At 46.6% G+C, this 17550-nt stretch overlaps 1 protein-coding gene across 11 annotated transcripts in view; it reads left to right on the top strand.

Moving 5' to 3' along the window:
• CEP250 (centrosomal protein 250) overlaps nucleotides 1–17550 on the top strand; it is a 297988-nt gene that overhangs the window by 90065 nt on the left and 190373 nt on the right. For all 11 annotated transcript variants that reach the window (XM_074970437.1, XM_074970436.1, XM_074970429.1 and 8 more), the window contains exons 20-22: nucleotides 14357–14488; nucleotides 14872–15015; nucleotides 15549–16990. In XM_074970437.1, coding sequence (XP_074826538.1) covers nucleotides 14357–14488; nucleotides 14872–15015; nucleotides 15549–16990 — 1718 coding nt within the window. The remainder of the gene's footprint in view (nucleotides 1–14356; nucleotides 14489–14871; nucleotides 15016–15548; nucleotides 16991–17550) is intronic.

Below are 17550 nucleotides of genomic sequence, written 5' to 3'. Positions count from 1 at the left end.
AATGCTGTCAGTGGAGGGTAAAGAGCAAGTGCTGAGAGCTTGCTTTGTGGTTAAATAAGGGTTTTTGATTTCAAAAGGGCTGACTTTCAAAAATTAAGGAAATTAGTTAGGGAAGTGGATTGGACTGAAGAACTTATGGATCTAAAGGCAGAGGAGGCCTGGGATTACTTTAAGTCAAAGCTGCAGAAGCTATTGAAAGACTGCATCCCAAGAAAGGGGGAAAAATTCATAGGCAGGAGTTGTAGAGCAAGCTGGATGAGCAAGCATCTCAGAGAGGTGATTAAGAAAAAGCAGAAAGTATACAGGGAGTGGAAGATGGGAGGGATCAGCAAGGAAAGCTACCTTATTGAGGTCAGAACATGTAGGGATAAAGTAAGAGAGGCTAAAAGTCAAGTAGAGTTGGACCTTGCAAAGGGAATTAAAACCAATAGTAAAAGGTTCTATAGCCATATAATTAAGAAGAAAACAAAGAAAGAAGAAGTGGGACCGCTAAACACTGAGGATGGAGTGGAGGTTAAGAATAATTTAGGCATGGCCCAATACCTAAACAAATACTTTGCCTCAGTCTTTAATAAGGCTAATGAGGATCTTAGGGATAATGGTAGCATGACAAATGGGAATGAGGATATGGAGGTAGATATTACCATATCTGAGGTAGAAGCGAAACTCGAACAGCTTAATGGGACTAAATTGGGGGGCCCAGATAATCTTCATCCAAGAATATTAAAGGAATTGGCACATGAAATTGCAAGCCCATTAGCAAGAATTTTTAATGAATCTGTAAACTCAGGGGTTGTACCGTATGACTGGAAAATTACTAACATAGTTCCTATTTTTACGAAAGGGAAAAAAAGTGATCAGGCTAACTACAGGCCTGTTAGTTTGACATCTGTAGTATGCAAGGTCTTGGAAAAAATTTTGAAGGAGAAAGTAGTTAAGGACATTGAGATCAATGGTAAATGGGACAAAATACAACATGGTTTTACAAAAGGTAGATCGTGACAAACCAACCTGATCTCCTTCTTTGAGAAAGTAACAGATTTTTTAGACAAAGGAAACACAGTGGATCTAATTTACCTAGATTTCAGTAAGGCGTTTGATACGGTGCCACATGGGGAATTATTAGTTAAATTGGAAAAGGTGGGGATCAATATGAAAATTGAAAGGTGGATAAGGAATTGGTTAAAAGGGAGACTACAGCAGGTCATACTGAAAGGTGAACTGTCAGGCTGGAGGGAGATTACCAGTGGAGTTCCTCAGGGATCGGTTTTGGGACCAGTCTTATTTAATTTTTTTATTACTGACCTCAGCACAAAAAGTGGGAGTGTGCTAATAAAGTTTGTGGATGATACAAAGCTGGGAGGTATTGCCAATTTAGAGAAGGACTGGGATATCATACAGGAGGATCTGGATGACCTTGTAAACTGTAGTAATAGTAATAGGATGAAAGTTAATAGTGAGAAGTGTAAGGTCATGCATTTAGGGATTAATAAGAATTTTAGTTATAAGCTGGGGACGCATCAATTAGGAGTAACGGAGGAGGAGAAGGACCTTGGAGTATTGGTTGATCGCAGGATGACTATGAGCCGCCAATGTGATATGGCCATGAAAAAAGCTAATGCGGTCTTGGGATGCATCAGGCGAGGTGTTTCCAGTAGAGATAAGGAGGTGTTAGTACCATTATACAAGGCACTGGTGAGACCTCACGTGGAATACTGTGTGCAGTTCTGGTCTCCCATGTTTAAGAAGGATGAATTCAAACTGGAACAGGTACAGAGAAGGGCTACTAGGATGATCCGAGGAATGGAAAACCTGTCTTATGAAAGGAGACTCAAGGAGCTTGGCTTGTTTAGCCTAACCAAAAGAAGGTTGAGGGGAGATATGATTGCTCTCTATAAATATATCAGAGGGATAAATACTGGAGAGGGAGAGGAATTATTTAAGCTCAGTACCAATGTGGACACAAGAACAAATGGATATAAACTGGCCATCAGGAAGTTTAGACTTGAAATTAGACGAAGGTTTCTAACCATCAGAGGAGTGAAGTTCTGGAATAGCCTTCCAAGGGAAGCAGTGGGGGCAAAAGACCTCTCTGGCCTCAAGATTAAACTCAGTAAGTTTATGGAGGAGATGGTATGATGGGATAACATGATTTTGGCAATTAATTGATCTTTAAATATTAATGGTAAATAGGCCCAATGGCCTGTGATGGGATGTTAGATGGGGTGGGATCTGAGCTACTACAGAGAATTCTTTTTTGGGTATCTGGCTGGTGAATCTTGCCCATATGCTCAGGGTTCATCTGATCGCCATATTTGGGGTCGGGAAGGAATTTTCCTCCAGGGCAGATTGGAAGAGTCCCTGGAGGTTTTTCGCCTTCCTCTCTAGCATGGGGCACAGGTCACTTGCTGGAGGATTCTCTGCTCCTTGAAGTCTTTAAACCACGATTTGAGGACTTCAATAGCTCAGACATAGGTGAGGTTTATCGCAGGAGTGGGTGGGTGAGATTCTGTGGCCTGCATTGTGCAGGAGGTCAGACTAGATGATCATAATGGTCCCTTCTGACCTTAATATCTATGAAACTGAAAAGTGACCAATGTATACTCCTGTTTTCCTATTTGTATGTGATATGTCGCTTGGAGACTGGGCTGTTGCACAGTGGCCAATTTAGGGAGCTATCCTGGAGGACTATTATGTAGCTTCAGACTGTCATATATTTAATAAGCTCCCAGGAGTCAAGTCGATCAGGAGAGAAGGCCAAACACTTTATTAGCCTCATGAGTCTTCAATTCAATCAGTCTGCATAGTCTTCTGAAAAGTATCTACCACACACTGGGCATGCTCAGAGGTTTAACACCAATTTTAGCATAGTCACTCCCATACCAGTAATTTTATACTCCTCCTTTCATCTCCCTCTTTAGCTCCTTCCGTTCATCTCAGGTAGCACTCTTTTTTGATTGGAAATAACACATAGCACAGGTCCATGGATTTTGAAATAACTTTCAGAATCATTTAATTAGTCTTTGCTCCCAAATTTTCAAACATAGATGCCTCAAGTTGACCACCCTGGGGTGGGATTTTCAAAAGCCCCTAAGTCAAAATTAATGGGACACGTGACTTAGGAGTGTGTAGGTGCTTTTGAAATTCATTGTTAGGATATAGATATTCAGGCCTGTCAGTAAAGGCCTGTACTCTAAGAATTTAGGTGTATTCTTATCACTTAGCTAGTTCTAGAGGTATAAAAGAAAGAATCAAAATCACTATCTGCCGGTGTAAGGTCCTTCTCTTACTGTGACAGTCTGAGGCCCTGTTCTTTGGCTAAGCAACAGAGGCAGCCATAAGCTGGGAAGTGAACGGTCACATCCTCACATTGCAAACTAGTCACATTGAAAGAAGGTGCTATTGGGCTGTTAGGAACACAATCCTGTCCTGATAATGCCCATCGCCTCCAGAGAAAGGGAAGTGCCTAGAAGATGTAAAAGGAAACTTAGTTTGATAGCATCCTGTCTGGCAAGAACTCACTTATCAATAGCTGGGATATGAAATCCTCACTTCTGTATTGTTTTGTCATTATAGTTCCCACTTTGCTATTGTTTGTCTGTATAATCTCTGTCTGGTTCTGTGATTGTTCCTGTCTGCTGTATAATTAATTTTGCTGGGTGTAAACTAATTAAGGTGGTGGGATATAATTGGTTACATAATCATGTTACAATATGTTAGGATTGGTTAGTTAAATTTCAGGAAAATGATTGGTTAAGGTTTGGCTAAGCAGAACTCAAGTTTTACTATATAGTCTGCAGTCAATCAGGAAGTGAGGGGGTGGGTGTGTGGGTGGGGGAGATGGGAACAGGGAATGGGGGTAAGGAAATTGGAATCATGTTTTGCTAAAGGGGGAAATGGGAACAGGGAATGGGGGTAAGGAAATTGGAATCATGTTTGGCTAAGGGCAGGAATGGGAACAAGGACACAGGTGTAAGGCTCTGTGGTGTCAGAGCTGGGAAGGAGGACACTAAGGAAGGAAACTGGAATCATGCTTGCTGGAAGTTCACCCCAATAAACATCGAATTGTTTGCACCTTTGGACTTCGGGTATTGTTGCTCTCTGTTCATGCGAGAAGGACCAGGGAAGTAAGTGGGTGAAGAAATAAGCCCCCTAACATTCATGTATAGGCACCAAAGGTCATTGAGCTCCCGTAGTGCCCATTGACATAAATAGGAGCTACAGGTGCTCAGCATCTCTGAAAATCAGGCCACTTATTGAGACGGCTAATTTTAGGCCCCTAAGTTTGAAAATGGTGGCCCTTATATATTATTTCAGTCCTGTATGTATAGCTGCTAACATGATTCACTCCATACTGATTATGCTTTGGCATCAGCCCAGTGTTACTTGGAGTTTTCAATCTTTGTGATGCTATTGTCTTCTATATAGGGTTTTGTACCACACTTATCTCTGTGATATCTGAATACCTTCCAGTAGTGCATTAAGCAATGTGACTATACATCTGTCGCTTGTTGTTTGTTCTCTCATCCTCTCTCTGAGAGAGAATTGTGTGCAGTGGAGTGTCTTGTTTTGGTAGGTGTGGGTTTGTTTGGTTTTTTTATGCTGGTGTCTGTAATGATTCTGCTCACATGGAGGTAGACTTTCTCATTTCTTTTAAAAAGAAAAGAAGTACTTGTGGCACCTTAGAGACTAACAAATTTATTTGAGCATAAGCTTTTGTGAGCTACAGCTCACTTCATCGGATGCATTCAGTGGGAAATACAGTGGGGAGATTTTATGTACATAGAGAACATGAAACAATGGGTGTTACCATACACGCTGTAATGAGAGTGATCACTTAAGGTGAGCTATTACCAGCAGGAGAGCAGGGGGGAAAAACCTTTTGTAGTGATAATCAAGGTGAGCCATTTCCAGCAGTTGACAAGAACATCTGAGGAACAGTGGGGGGAGGAGGGGGAATAAACATGGGGAAATAGTTTTACTTTGTGTAATGACCCATCCACTCCCAGTCTTTATTCAAGCCTAAGTTAATTGTATCCAGTTTGCAGATTAATTCCAATTCAGCAGTCTCTCGTTGGAGTCTGTTTTTGAAGTTTTTTTGTTGAAGAATTGCAACTTTTAGGTCTGTAATTGAGTGACCAAAGAGACTGAAGTGTTGTCCGACTGGTTTTTGAATGTTATAATTCTTGACATCTGATTTGTGTCCATTTATTCTTTTACGTAGAGACTGTCCAGTTTGACCAATGTACATGGCAGAGGGGCATTGCTGGCACATGATGACATATATCACATTGGTAAATGCGCAGGTGGACGAGCCTCTGATAGTGTGGCTGATGTGATTAGGCCCTATGATGGTGTCCCCTGAATAGATATGTGGACACAGTTGGCAATGGGCTTTGTCGCAAGGATAGGTTCCTGGGTTAGTGGTTCTGTTGTGTGGCGTGTGGTTGCTGGTGAGTATTTGCTTCAGGTTGGGGGGCTGTCTGTAAGCAAGGACTGGCCTGTCTCCCAGGATCTGTGAGAGTGATGGGTCGTCCTTCAGGATAGGTTGTAGATCCTTGATGGTGCGTTGGAGAGGTTTTAGTTGGGGGCTGAAGGTGATGGCTAGTGGCGTTCTGTTATTTTCTTTGTTGGGCCTGTCCTGTAGTAGGTGACTTCTGGGTACTCTTCTGGCTCTGTCAATCTGTTTCTTCACTTCAGCAGGTGGGTATTGTAGTTGTAAGAACGCTTGATAGAGATCTTGTAGGTGTTTGTCTGAGGGGTTGGAGCAAATGCGGTTGTATCGTAGAGCTTGGCTGTAGACAATGGATCGTGTGGTGTGGTCTGGATGAAAGCTGGAGGCATGTAGGTAGGAATAGCGGTCAGTAGGTTTCCGGTATAGGGTGGTGTTTATGTGACCATCGCTTATTAGCACCGTAGTGTCCAGGAAGTGGATCTTTGGCTGGCAGCAGATGGTGCAGAAGGACTGCAAGCCATCCACATCTCTTGGCTGCTCAGCAGAAGATGGTACAATAGGACTGCTAGCCATCCATATTTCCTGCCTGCCCGGCAAAAGATGGTACAATAGGACTGCCTGCAGGACTAAAGAGAGTGACCTGGTCGAGTCACTCCTAATGTCGTCCCTGCACCCATGTCTGCCCAGGCGCTCCTGACCGACACAGCCAGGAGCACTTCGGACATGACAATAACGGCTACCAGTCCTATTGTACCGTCTACTGCCACAAGGCAATGGGTTGCTGCTGCTGTGTAGCAATGCAGTACCGCGTCTGCCAGCACCCAGGAGACATACGGTGACAGTGAGCTGAGCGGGCTCCATGCTTGCCGTGGTATGGTGTCTGCACAGGTAACTCGGGAAAAAAGGCTCGAAACGATTGTCTGCCGTTGCTTTCACAGAGGGAGGGAGGGAAGGAGGGCCTGATGACATGTACCCAGAACCACCCGCGACAATGTTTTTTGCCCCATCAGGCATTGGGATCTCAACCCAGAATTCCAATGGGCAGCAGAGACTGCGGGAACTGTGGGATAGCTACCCACAGTGCAACACTCCGGAAGTCGACGCTAGCCTCGGTACTGTGGAAGCACTCCGCCGAGTTAATGCACTTAGAGCATTTTGTGTGGGGACACACAATCAACTATTTAAAAACGATTTCTAAAAAACCGACTTCTATAAATTCGACCTAATTTCATAGTGTAGACATACCCTTATTTCCAATCTGAATTTGTCTAGCTTCAACTTCCAGCAGTTGGATCTTGTTATACCTTTGTCTGCTAGGCTGAAAAGCTCATTATAAAATTTCTGTTCCCTATGTAGTTTCTTATAAACTGTGATCAAGCCATCCCTTAACTGTCTTTTTGTTTAGCTAAATAGATTGAGTTCCTTGAGTCTTCCACTCTAGGTCCTCTAATCATTCTTGTGGCTTTTCTCTGAACGCTCTCCAATTCATCCAGTGCTTCTTGAATTGTGGACACCAGAACTGGACATAGTATTCCAGCAGTCATCACACCAGTGCCAAATACATAGGTAAGACAAATTCCCTGCTCCCAGTCAAGATTCCCTTATTTATGCATCCCAGGATTGCATTAGCCCTGTTGGCCTCAGCGTCGCACTGGGAGCTCATGTTCAGCTGTTTATTTCACCATGACCTCAAACTCTTTTTCAGAGTCACGGCCTCCTGGGATAGAGGCCCCTATCCTGTTAGTCTCTAGGGTGCCACAAGTACTCCTTTTCTTTTTAAGAATACAGACTAACGTGGCTGCTACTCTGAAACCTATCCTGTGAGTAAGGTCTATGTTTGTTGTGCCTATGTGTATGGTAGAACCTCAGAGTTATGAACATCAGATTTAGGAACTGACTAATCAACCACCTACGACATTTGGAATCGGAAGTACGCAATCAGGAAGCAGTAGAGATGACAAAAAAAAAAAAAAAGCAAATATAGTACAGTACTATGTTAAAAGTAAACTACTAAAAAATTAAAGGGAAAGTTTAGAAAAAAAGATTTTACAAGGTCAGGAAACTGTTTCTGAGCTTGTTTCATTTAAATTAAGATGGTTAAAAGCAGCATTTTTCTTCTGCATAGTAAAATTTAAAAGTTGTATTAAGTCAATGTTCAGTTTATAACTTTTGAAAGAACCATAATGTTTTGTTCAGAGTTACGAACATTTCAGAGTTATGAACAACCTCCATTCCCGAGGTGTTCATAACTCTGAGGTTCTACTGTATAACTTTACATCTGGCTGTATTTAAACACCTTGTTTGCATGCACCCAGCTTACCAAATGATCCAGATCACTCTGTAGCAGTAATCTTCATTATTTACCACTTCCCCAGTCTTTGCGTCATCTGCAAACTTTATCAGTACTGATTTTGTTTTCTTCTGTCATTGATAAACATGTTAAATAGCTTAGGACCAAGAACGTATCCGTGCAGAACGCCACTAGAAACACAGCCACCTGATGATGTTTCTCCATTAACAATTACAGTTTGAGACTGCCTATTGTAAATCCATTTAATATGTACAATGTTGATTTGAACCATTCAAATTTCTTAATCAAAATAACACGCAGTACCAAATCAAATGCCTTACACAAGTCTTAGTATATTACATCAATGCTGTTACCTTTTGTGATAGTTCTTGGGGCACTCAGGGCTGTGAGTCATCTTGTGACCTTCTGCCTCGAGAGTGAGGGAATCTTTCTTGTGCCTAGTTGAGTGTCAGCTCCTTGACACCACCACCCAACCAGCCACTCAAGCATTCTCCTCTGGGCTATGCCAGCCCTGCATTTGCCTTGTACGTTAACAATAGATGTCTTACTCCCCGAGTCCCTTTGAATTATTCTCCAGTGATATCCAGCCCCTGACTCTGCTTCCTCACAGAAATCCCAGATCCTCTTCCCCCAAAGGTACAGTGTATCCCAGTTTTACCTTAAATCACTGCTCCTGTAAACCACCCAGCACTTATAATGAAACAGAAGAAGGTTTATTTAAGGAAGGATAGAGATTCTAGAAACAAGAGGGAGTTATGGAAACAAATCATTAAAGTACAAAACAAAATCGCAAGACGTGAACCTAGTCTTCACTTTTTAATAGACCTTACTTGCCTAATAAAGTAGGTTCCCCCCAAAGTTCAGTCTGTTGCAGAGCTGGCTGGCTTCACAGGACCAAGGATTCAATTTTTCATGAGAACACCTCCACTTCTCAAGATGGCTCCTCAGTAAAAGGATCCAGGGGGCCTCTCTCCATTCCGTGTTATACTGAAACAGACTTTGGTCTCTATTTACAGACAGAACAGTCCCTGTCTCTTATAATGTTCCTTCTTTACCTTCAAAAGTGGTTTCAGTTGTTTGTAGCTCTCTATAAAAGGTTTTCCATTGGCTGTTCTGGGATGGGGCAGTGGTATACCACAGAACCTTGTATTACCTCGACAGCTGACCAGGTAGGGGTGGTGACTCCTTCCTGCATGAATAGGCCATCACCCAGTAATATTACTGTCTTGTGACTGCTTTTAACTGTAAGAGCATGTAAAGGGGTGCACTCACCCCTCATGAGCGCCCCCATGAGGGAGTCTGTGTGCTTGCTCTCTCTGGTTGCCACTGCTCTGGGATAGAGCAGTGCCCCTGGGCTCCCTCCCTGGAGACAAAGTCTTCACCCTCTTAGGCTTCCTGGCTACAGCTCTCCAGCTGGGCCACGATAGTTCAGTCCTCCCTTCTGGGGTGCCTCACTGTCCAGTCCACTTCTCCCAGTGGCTAATGGGAGTTGGCGGGGGACCTGGGTCCACCCACTACTCTGGGTCCCTGCCCAGGGATAGCAGCTGCTGCTGTGTCCCTTTATCTAAGTCGCGCTGCTGCTCTAATTCCCTGGGCCACTTCCCCGTGGCCCTGCGCCGTCTTCACCCGTATCTCAGGGCCTTGTCCTGATGGACTCCCCACAATCGGTTCAGGGCTCCTTCTCGTTCTCCCCGGCTTCTGGCAGCTTTACCTCCTCCGAGGCCCTGCAGCTCCCTCAGCCAGCCACATACCATCCACACTCCTACAGCTCCAGCAAGGAACTGAATTCCCTCTGGCCCTGCAGCTCTTCTTACACTAGGCTGCCGGGCCCTGACTGGCTGTGTCCCACGTAACCACTCTAGGCCGCTTGGAGGACCTACTCTACTGCCCTTTTTGGGGTCGGGTATGGCAGGACCAGGAGGCCTCCAGCAGGGGGCCTCAGAGGGTCTGGTATACCCTGTCTCAGATCACAAGGGCACAAACTTGAATATAGTTACATTGTTCCTTAAATATCACCTGTATATGCATCACAACATGATTATGAACATTGATAAGTTACAAGCTTTCAGTAAAGACCTTAAAGTTACCCTTTATGGATAAATACTCTGTAAGCAATATATTTGATGTAGTGAGTTTGTCACATCTGAGACGAGAGTGGCTTGTAAAGAACGGGACCTTTTGCCAAGAGGCCTTTGTTTCACATTTTTGTCAAACAAAAGTTATAATCTCATTAAAAAAAAGTCTAGTTTAACAAGATCTATTTTCACTAAACCTGTTGTTGATTGTTATTAATTATATTATCCTCACTTAATTCTTTATTGATTGAGTCCCTTATCATCCATTTCATTATTCATCGTGGTGGGAGTCTGCTATAGACCACCAGACCAGGGGGATGAGGTGGACGAGGCTTTCTTCCGGCAACTAACGGAAGTTACTAGATCGCAGGCCCTGGTTCTCATTGGAGACTTCAATCACCCTGATATCTGCTGGGAGAGCAATACAGCGGTGCACAGGCAATCCAGGAAGTTTTTGGAAAATGTAGGGGACAATTTCCTGGTGCAAGTGCTGGAGGAACCAACTAGGGGCAGAGCTCTTCTTGACCTGCTGCTCACAAACCAGGAAGAATTAGTAGGGGAAGCTAAAGTGGATGGGAACCTGGGAGGCAGTGACCATGAGATGGTCGAGTTCAGGATCCTGACTCAGGGAAGAAAGGAGAGCAACAGAATACAGACCCTGGACTTCAGAAAAGCAGACTTTGACTCCCTCAGGGAACTGATGGGCAGGATCCCCTGGGAGAATAACATGAGGGGGAAAGGAGTCCAGGAGAGCTGGCTGTATTTTAAAGAATCCTTATTGAGGTTACAGGGACAAACCATCCCGATGTGTAGAAAGAATAGTAAATATGGCAGGCGACCAGCTTGGCTTAACAGTGAAATCCTTGCTGAACTTGAACACAAAAAAGAAGCTTACAAGAAGTGGAAGATTGGACAAATGACCAGGGAAGAGTATAAAAATATTGCTCGGGCATGCAGGAGGGAAATCAGGAAGGCCAAATCACACCTGGAGTTGCAGCTAGCAAGAGATGTTAAGAGTAACGAGAAGGGTTTCTTCAGGTGTGTTAGCAACAAGAAGAAAGTCAAGAAAAGTGTGGGCCCCTTACTGAATGAGGGAGGCAACCTAGTGACAGAGGATGTGGAAAAAGCTAATGTACTCAATCCTTTTTTTGCCTCTGTCTTCACGAACAAGGTCAGCTCCCAGACTGCTGCACTAGACAGCACAGCATGGGGAGGAGGTGACCAGCCCTCTGTGGAGAAAGAAGTGGTTCGGGACTATTTAGAAAAGCTGGACATGCACAAGTCCATGGGGCCGGATGCGCTGCATCTGAGAGTGCTAAAGGAGTTGGTGGATGTGATTGCAGAGCCATTCGCCATTATCTTTGAAAACTCATGGCAATCGGGGGAAGTCCCAGATGACAGGAAAAAGGCTAATGTAGTGCCCATCTTTAAAAAAGGGAAGAAGGAGGATCCTGGGAACTACAGGCCAGTCAGCCTCACCTCAGTCCCTGGAAAAATCATGGAGCAGGTCCTCAAGGAATCAATTCTGAGGCACTTAGAGGAGAGGAAAGTGATCAGGAACAGTCAGCATGGATTCACTAAGGGCAAGTCATGCCTGACTAATCTAATTGCCTTCTATGACGAGATAACTGGCTCTGTGGATGAGGGGAAAGCGGTGGACATGTTGTTCCTTGACTTTAGCAAAGCTTTTGACACAGTCTCCCACAGTATTCTTGCCAGCAAGTTAAAGAAGTATGGGCTGGATGAATGGACTATAAGGTGGCCAGAAAGTTGGCTAGATTGTCGGGCTCAACGGGTAGTGATCAATGACTCCATGTCTAGTTGGCAGCCGGTATCAAGTGGAGTGCCCCAAGGGTCGGTCCTGGGGCCGGTTTTGTTCAATATCTTCATAAATGATCTGGAGGATGGTGTGGATTGCACCCTCAGCAAGTTTGCAGATGACACTAAACTGGGAGGGGAGGTAGAGACGCTGGACAGTAGGGATAGGATACAGAGGGCCCTAGACAAATTAGAGGATTGGGCCAAAAGAAATCTGATGAGGTTCAACGAGGACAAGTTCAGAGTCCTGCACTTAGGACGGAAGAATCCAATGCACCGCTACAGATTAGGGACCGAATGGCTATGCAGCAGTTCTGCAGAAAAGGACCTAGGGGTTACAATGGACGAGAAGCTGGATATGAGTCAACAGTGTGCCCTTGTTGGCAAGAAGGCCAATGGCATTTTGGGATGTATACGTAGGGGCATTGCCAGCAGATTGAGGGACGTGATCGTTCCCCTCTGTTCGACATTGGTGAGACCTCATCTGGAGTACTGTGTCCAGTTTTGGGCCCCACTCTACAAGAAGGATGTGGAAAAATTGGAAAGAGTCCAGTGGAGGGCAAGAAAAATGATTAGGGGTCTGGAACACATGAGTTATGAGGAGAGGCTGAGGGAACTGGGATTGTTTAGTCTGCGGAAGAGAAGAATGAGGGGGGATTTGATAGCTGCTTTCAACTACCTGAAAGGGGATTCCAAAGAGGATGGATCTAGACTGTTCTTAGTGGTAGCTGATGACAGAACAAGGAGTAATGGTCTCAAGTTGCAGTGGGGGAGGTTTCGGTTGGATATTAGAAAAAACTTTTTCACTAGGAGGGTGGTGAAACACTGGAACGCGTTACCTAGGGAGGTGGTGGAATCTCCTTCCTTAGATATTTTTAAGGTCAGGCTTGACAAAGCCCTGGCTGGGATGATTTAATTGGGGATTGGTCCTGCTTTGAGCAGGGGGTTGGACTAGATGACCTCCTGAGGTCCCTTCCAACCCTGATATTCTATGATTCATCCCCTTTCCTGGGGAAGGCTTGATAAAAATCCTCACCAATTTTCATAGGTGAACAGAGACCCAAACTCTTGGATCTTAAGAACTATGAAAAAGCAATCAGGTTCTTAAAAGAAGAATTTTAATTGAAGAAAAAAGTAAAAGAATCACCTCTGTAAAATCAGCATGGTAAATACCTTACAGGGTAATCAGATTCAAAACATAGAGAATCCCTCTAGGCAAAACCTTAAGTTACAAAAAGACACAAAAACAGGAATATCCATTCCATTGAGCACAGCTTATTTTCTCCACCATTTAAACAAACAGAATCTAACGCAGATCTAGCTAGATTACTTACTAAGTTCTAAGACTCCATTCCTTTCTGTTCCTGGCAAAAGCATCACACAGACACACACAGAGCCTTTGTTTTTCCCCCCCTCCAGCTTTGAAAGTATCTTGTCTCCTCATTGGTCATTTTGGTCAGGTGCCAGCGAGGTTATCCTAGCTTCTTAACCCTTTACAGGTGAAAGGGTTTTTCCTCTGGCCAGGGGGGATTTTAAAGGTGTTTACCCTTCCCTTTATATTTATGACAATGAGGTAGATGGCGGAGTCTGGTTTCTTGGGCACATGGCCTGACTTTTGTTGCTGCTTTTCTGACAGCACTGAAGAAGTGCTCGTATGCTTTCTTTCTCAGACTGCATGAAGTAGGAATGCACACAGGCCTGCACCAGTAATGTCGGTGAAGGCTGGCTAATGAGCTGTACAGGGGTCCACTTGCATCTGAGATGTTTGTTCTGTTACTGGGATCTGCAACAGCTCAGATTTTGGGGGATTAAAAGTCTTTCCTTAACTTGCAGTTTTCCTCAGTTCAACCATTTGTGTTTTAAGAATTCATTATTCTTTAAGGCTCTTTCCCTGAAGTTATTGAGCCATGTTTACAACCTTGAGTGCAGCTAGATGAAGTTTTTAGTTGTGGATTTCCATAACTTTTTGTAAACCATTTCAAAGAATTGCCCTGGGATGTTTTCCTACATGGAAGTTGTCCATTCCTGTTCCACTTGCTGTCCATGTGCTGCATTTCTTAAGTATGCAAAATTCACCTGCCAGATCCTCCCCACAGTAGGGGCCCTTATTGTGTGCCACCCAAAGCCCTGCTCTTCTGTCTGAGTTCCTGGGCACAGCAATATCCCTACAATGCACTGGCAAGCATCAGAGTGACTGCACCAGATCTCAGAGATGAAAATGTGCTCATGACACCTCAGAGATTTCCCAAGCCTTACTGGATATTTTCATTTAACCACCTACTCTTTCCAAGAGAGCCAAAGATTCCTGTCCTCTTTAGACCGTGACACTCTGCTACTGCAACCCAGTGTGCACGAACAAGAGCTGCTGCTGGCTGCGTGGGAAGAACTGAGGAGCATAGCTGCAGGCTGGGGGTGCCCTCACTGAAGATGGTGCAGCAGAGTCCGGCAGATGTTTGCGCTGACCTAGGGCAATTGGGAGGTGCCATGTGATTTGGCACCACATAAGAGGAGACGCCCATCAATAGTGGATTTCTGTCACTGTCAGTCTCACCATAGAACCTGGGTCTCGGATGAAGTGGACACTGACTGTGGAGACAAGTAGCTAGTTTATGTGGGGAGTGCTAGCCTCTGGGATTTGGCAAACTCATAATATCTGTGAAGGTTAAGCCTTCCCTCTCCCCTTTCCTCTTTGTGCAGGTGCTGCTAGAGAAAGAGAGGGAGAAGAAGTCTTTGCTGGAGGCACTGCTCCAAACACAGGAAGAATTGACAGATGCCTGTCAACAGCTGGAGCAGCTTCGCCAAGAGGTGAAGAAGCATCAGAAGGAGCAGGTAGGCTTGACCAGCAGGGAGCAGTGGAGAGGAGGGAACAGGCTGTTAGAATCCAACACATAGGACGGAGAAAAGACAGGGGTGAAAGGAGAGAGAATGGGGACAAGTCAGAGCCTGGAGGGCAGTGCAGAGCTGGGAGAGAAGCACTGGGGCAGAAAAGAGGAGCCAGGAGAGGGCTGCACCTGGGCAGAAGCCTGGAAAGTAAAAGGAAGGATAGGTTAGAGGCAAAGAGAGCAGCAAGGTGGGTTTTGTGCACACAACCACCCAGGCGGAGCAAAGGCAGAAAGATGTGGTTGGTGAGCGGGACTCTGGGGCACAGAAAGGATGGAGCAGGATTTGATATTTCACAGCTTTCAGTGACTCACTCTTTGGCCTGGCTGCAGGACACCGTGGTGGGGCTGCAAGCTGAGCTCCAGGAAGCTCAGAATCAGATGGAGGCGGTGGAGAGCAGGCACCAGGAAGAGGTCAAAACCCTCAAACTGGAAATAGACGTTCTCCTTACTCAGCGAGACACCCTGCGAAACCAGGTGACTGCCCCAGGCACAGTGCAATGGGGATTCCACCCAGGAGGGGGAGTCCCCCTGCCTGTCGCTCACCCTCAATATGACCCTCACCTTGCTACTCAGCCCTGATCCTGGCTGAGCAGAGGGGGCAGGTGGTCCCTCTGTCTGTTGCCTGGCTGCTTACCTCTGATCACAGCTGATGGGGACGGTCCCTCTCCCTGTCACTCTGCTGCTTACTCCAATCCCATCCCGATCTTGGCTGGGAGGGACAGTCCCTCTGCCTGTCATCCTGCTATTCTCTTCTGATCCTAGCTGCACAGTGGCAGAACTCCATCTGTCCTGCTGCTGGTGCTTTTATTTCTGGGGGTGACGGGGGATTGGGTGAACAGACTACTCCACTTAGGTCTCCAAACATATGAGCAACATCTAATTTGAACCTGGCACTCTGAAGATCAGATGATACTTTAACTTGCTTGTTTGCTATCCCCACAGGATACAGGAAGGCTATTGCATGCTTTAACCTCTGGCTTCTCCACTATTCTTCTCTCATATTTCAGGTGCAAGAGCTAGTGGTCACCAAGGATTCCTGGCAACAGATTGGCCTGGAGGCTCAGCGGCAATTGAATGAGGTGCAAAAATTATCCAATCAGAAGATACTGGAGGCTGCTCATATCCAGAAGATGCTAGAGGGGGAGAGGAGCCGACGGGAGGAGACGGAGCGTCACAACATAGAGCTCCGGGCCACGCTTGGAGCCCTGGAGGGGGAAAGGAGCCGACGGGAGGAGGTGGAGCGTCAGAACACAGAGCTCCAGGCCACGCTCAGAGCCCTGGAAGGGGAGAGGAGCCGATGGGAGGAGGCGGAGCGTCAGAACACAGAGCTCCGGGCCACGCTTGGAGCCCTGGAGGGGGAAAAGAGCCAATGGGAGGAGGTGAAGCGTCAGAACACAGAGCTCCAGGCCACGCTCGGAGTCCTGGAGGGGGAAAGGAGCCGACGGGAGGAGGCAGAGCGTCAGAACACAGAGCTCCGGGCCATGCTCAGAGACCTGGAGGGGGAAAGGAGCCAACGGGAGGAGGCGGAGCATCAGAACACAGAGCTCCGGGCCAAGCTCAGAGCCCTGGAGGGGGAAAAGAGCCAATGGGAGGAGGCGGAGCGTCAGAACACAGAGCTCCGGGCCACGCTCAGAGACCTGGAGGGGGAAAAGAGCCGATGGGAGGAGGCGGAGCGTCAGAACACAGAGCTCCGGGCCACGCTCAGAGACCTGGAGGGGGAAAAGAGCCGATGGGAGGAGGTGAAGCGTCAGAATACAGAGCTCCAGGCCATGCTCGGAGTCCTGGAGGGGGAAAAGAGCCGATGGGAGGAGGCGGAGCATCAGAACACAGAGCTCCGGGCCAGACTCAGAGACCTGGAGGGGGAAAGGAGCCGATGGGAGGAGGCGGAGCGTCAGAATACAGAGCTCTGGGCCATGCTCAGAGACCTGGAGGGGGAGAGGAGCCAACGGGAGGAAACGGAGCGTCAGAACACAGAGCTCCAGGCCACGCTCAGAGATCTGGAGGGGGAGAGGAGCCGACGGGAGGAAGCGGAGCATCAGAACACAGAGCTCCGGGCCACGCTCAAAGCCCTGGACGGGGAGAGGAGCCGACGGGAGGAGGTGGAGCGTCAGAACACAGAGCTCCAGGCCACGCTCGGAGCTCTGGAGGGGGAAAAGAGCCGATGGGAGGAGGTGAAACGTCAGAACACAGAGCTCCAGTCCACGCTAGGAGTCCTGGAGGGGCAAAAGAGCCGACGGGAGGAGGTGGAGCGTCAGAACACAGAGCTCCGGGCCATGCTCAGAAACCTGGAGGGGGAGAGGAGCCGACGGGAGGAGGCGGAGCGTCAGAACACAGAACTCCAGGCCACGCTCAGAGTCCTGGAGGGGGAAAAGAGCCAACGGGAGGAAGCAGAGCATCAGAACACAGAGCTCCAGGCCACACTCAGAGCCTTGGAGGGTGAAAAAGCCAGGTAGGCAGAAATCAAGTGTAAGGTGGACTAGATATTTTTTCCCCATCTTAACTGATTCCTGTTTTCAGGTCTGTGCACATGTAAGCTAATCTGGGAGCATATCCCAAAGCTCTGAGGTGTTGGTGCAATTAGGAGCCTGCTCTTACATTGTCTCACTGGGGTGCCTGGACTGTACTGTGTAGTAGCCTGTCAGTTTCCTTCTGACAGCAGTCAGCAAAGGCACTCCTTAGGGATATGGCTGCAGTTGTACTGGCTTTGCCCAGGTTTGTCTGCTGGAGACTGCTGGATTTCTAACAGGTAAGCATGATTAGCCAATTCCTTTACCCAGCTGGTTGCCCTTAATGACATTTCAAATGTCTGAGTGCATTGTATGGAACATCCACGAAGGTCCTGGCCGCTGTCGAAGTTTGGAGCCTCTGGCTTTGTTGGTGCTCCCAAGACTTGATCCCCTACTTCCCAATATCCTGCAGCAGCTGAGTCAATCTCCCTGAGCCTGAGTAGCTGGCACAGCTGAAGTGTTTGAGTTTTTCTCACCTGTCTCCAGCTCTGAGTCAATGAAG

This window comes from Natator depressus, chromosome 13, assembly GCF_965152275.1.
Source record: "Natator depressus isolate rNatDep1 chromosome 13, rNatDep2.hap1, whole genome shotgun sequence".
Lineage (NCBI taxonomy): Eukaryota > Metazoa > Chordata > Testudines > Cheloniidae > Natator > Natator depressus.
This window is presented reverse-complemented; position numbering and strand designations above follow the sequence as displayed.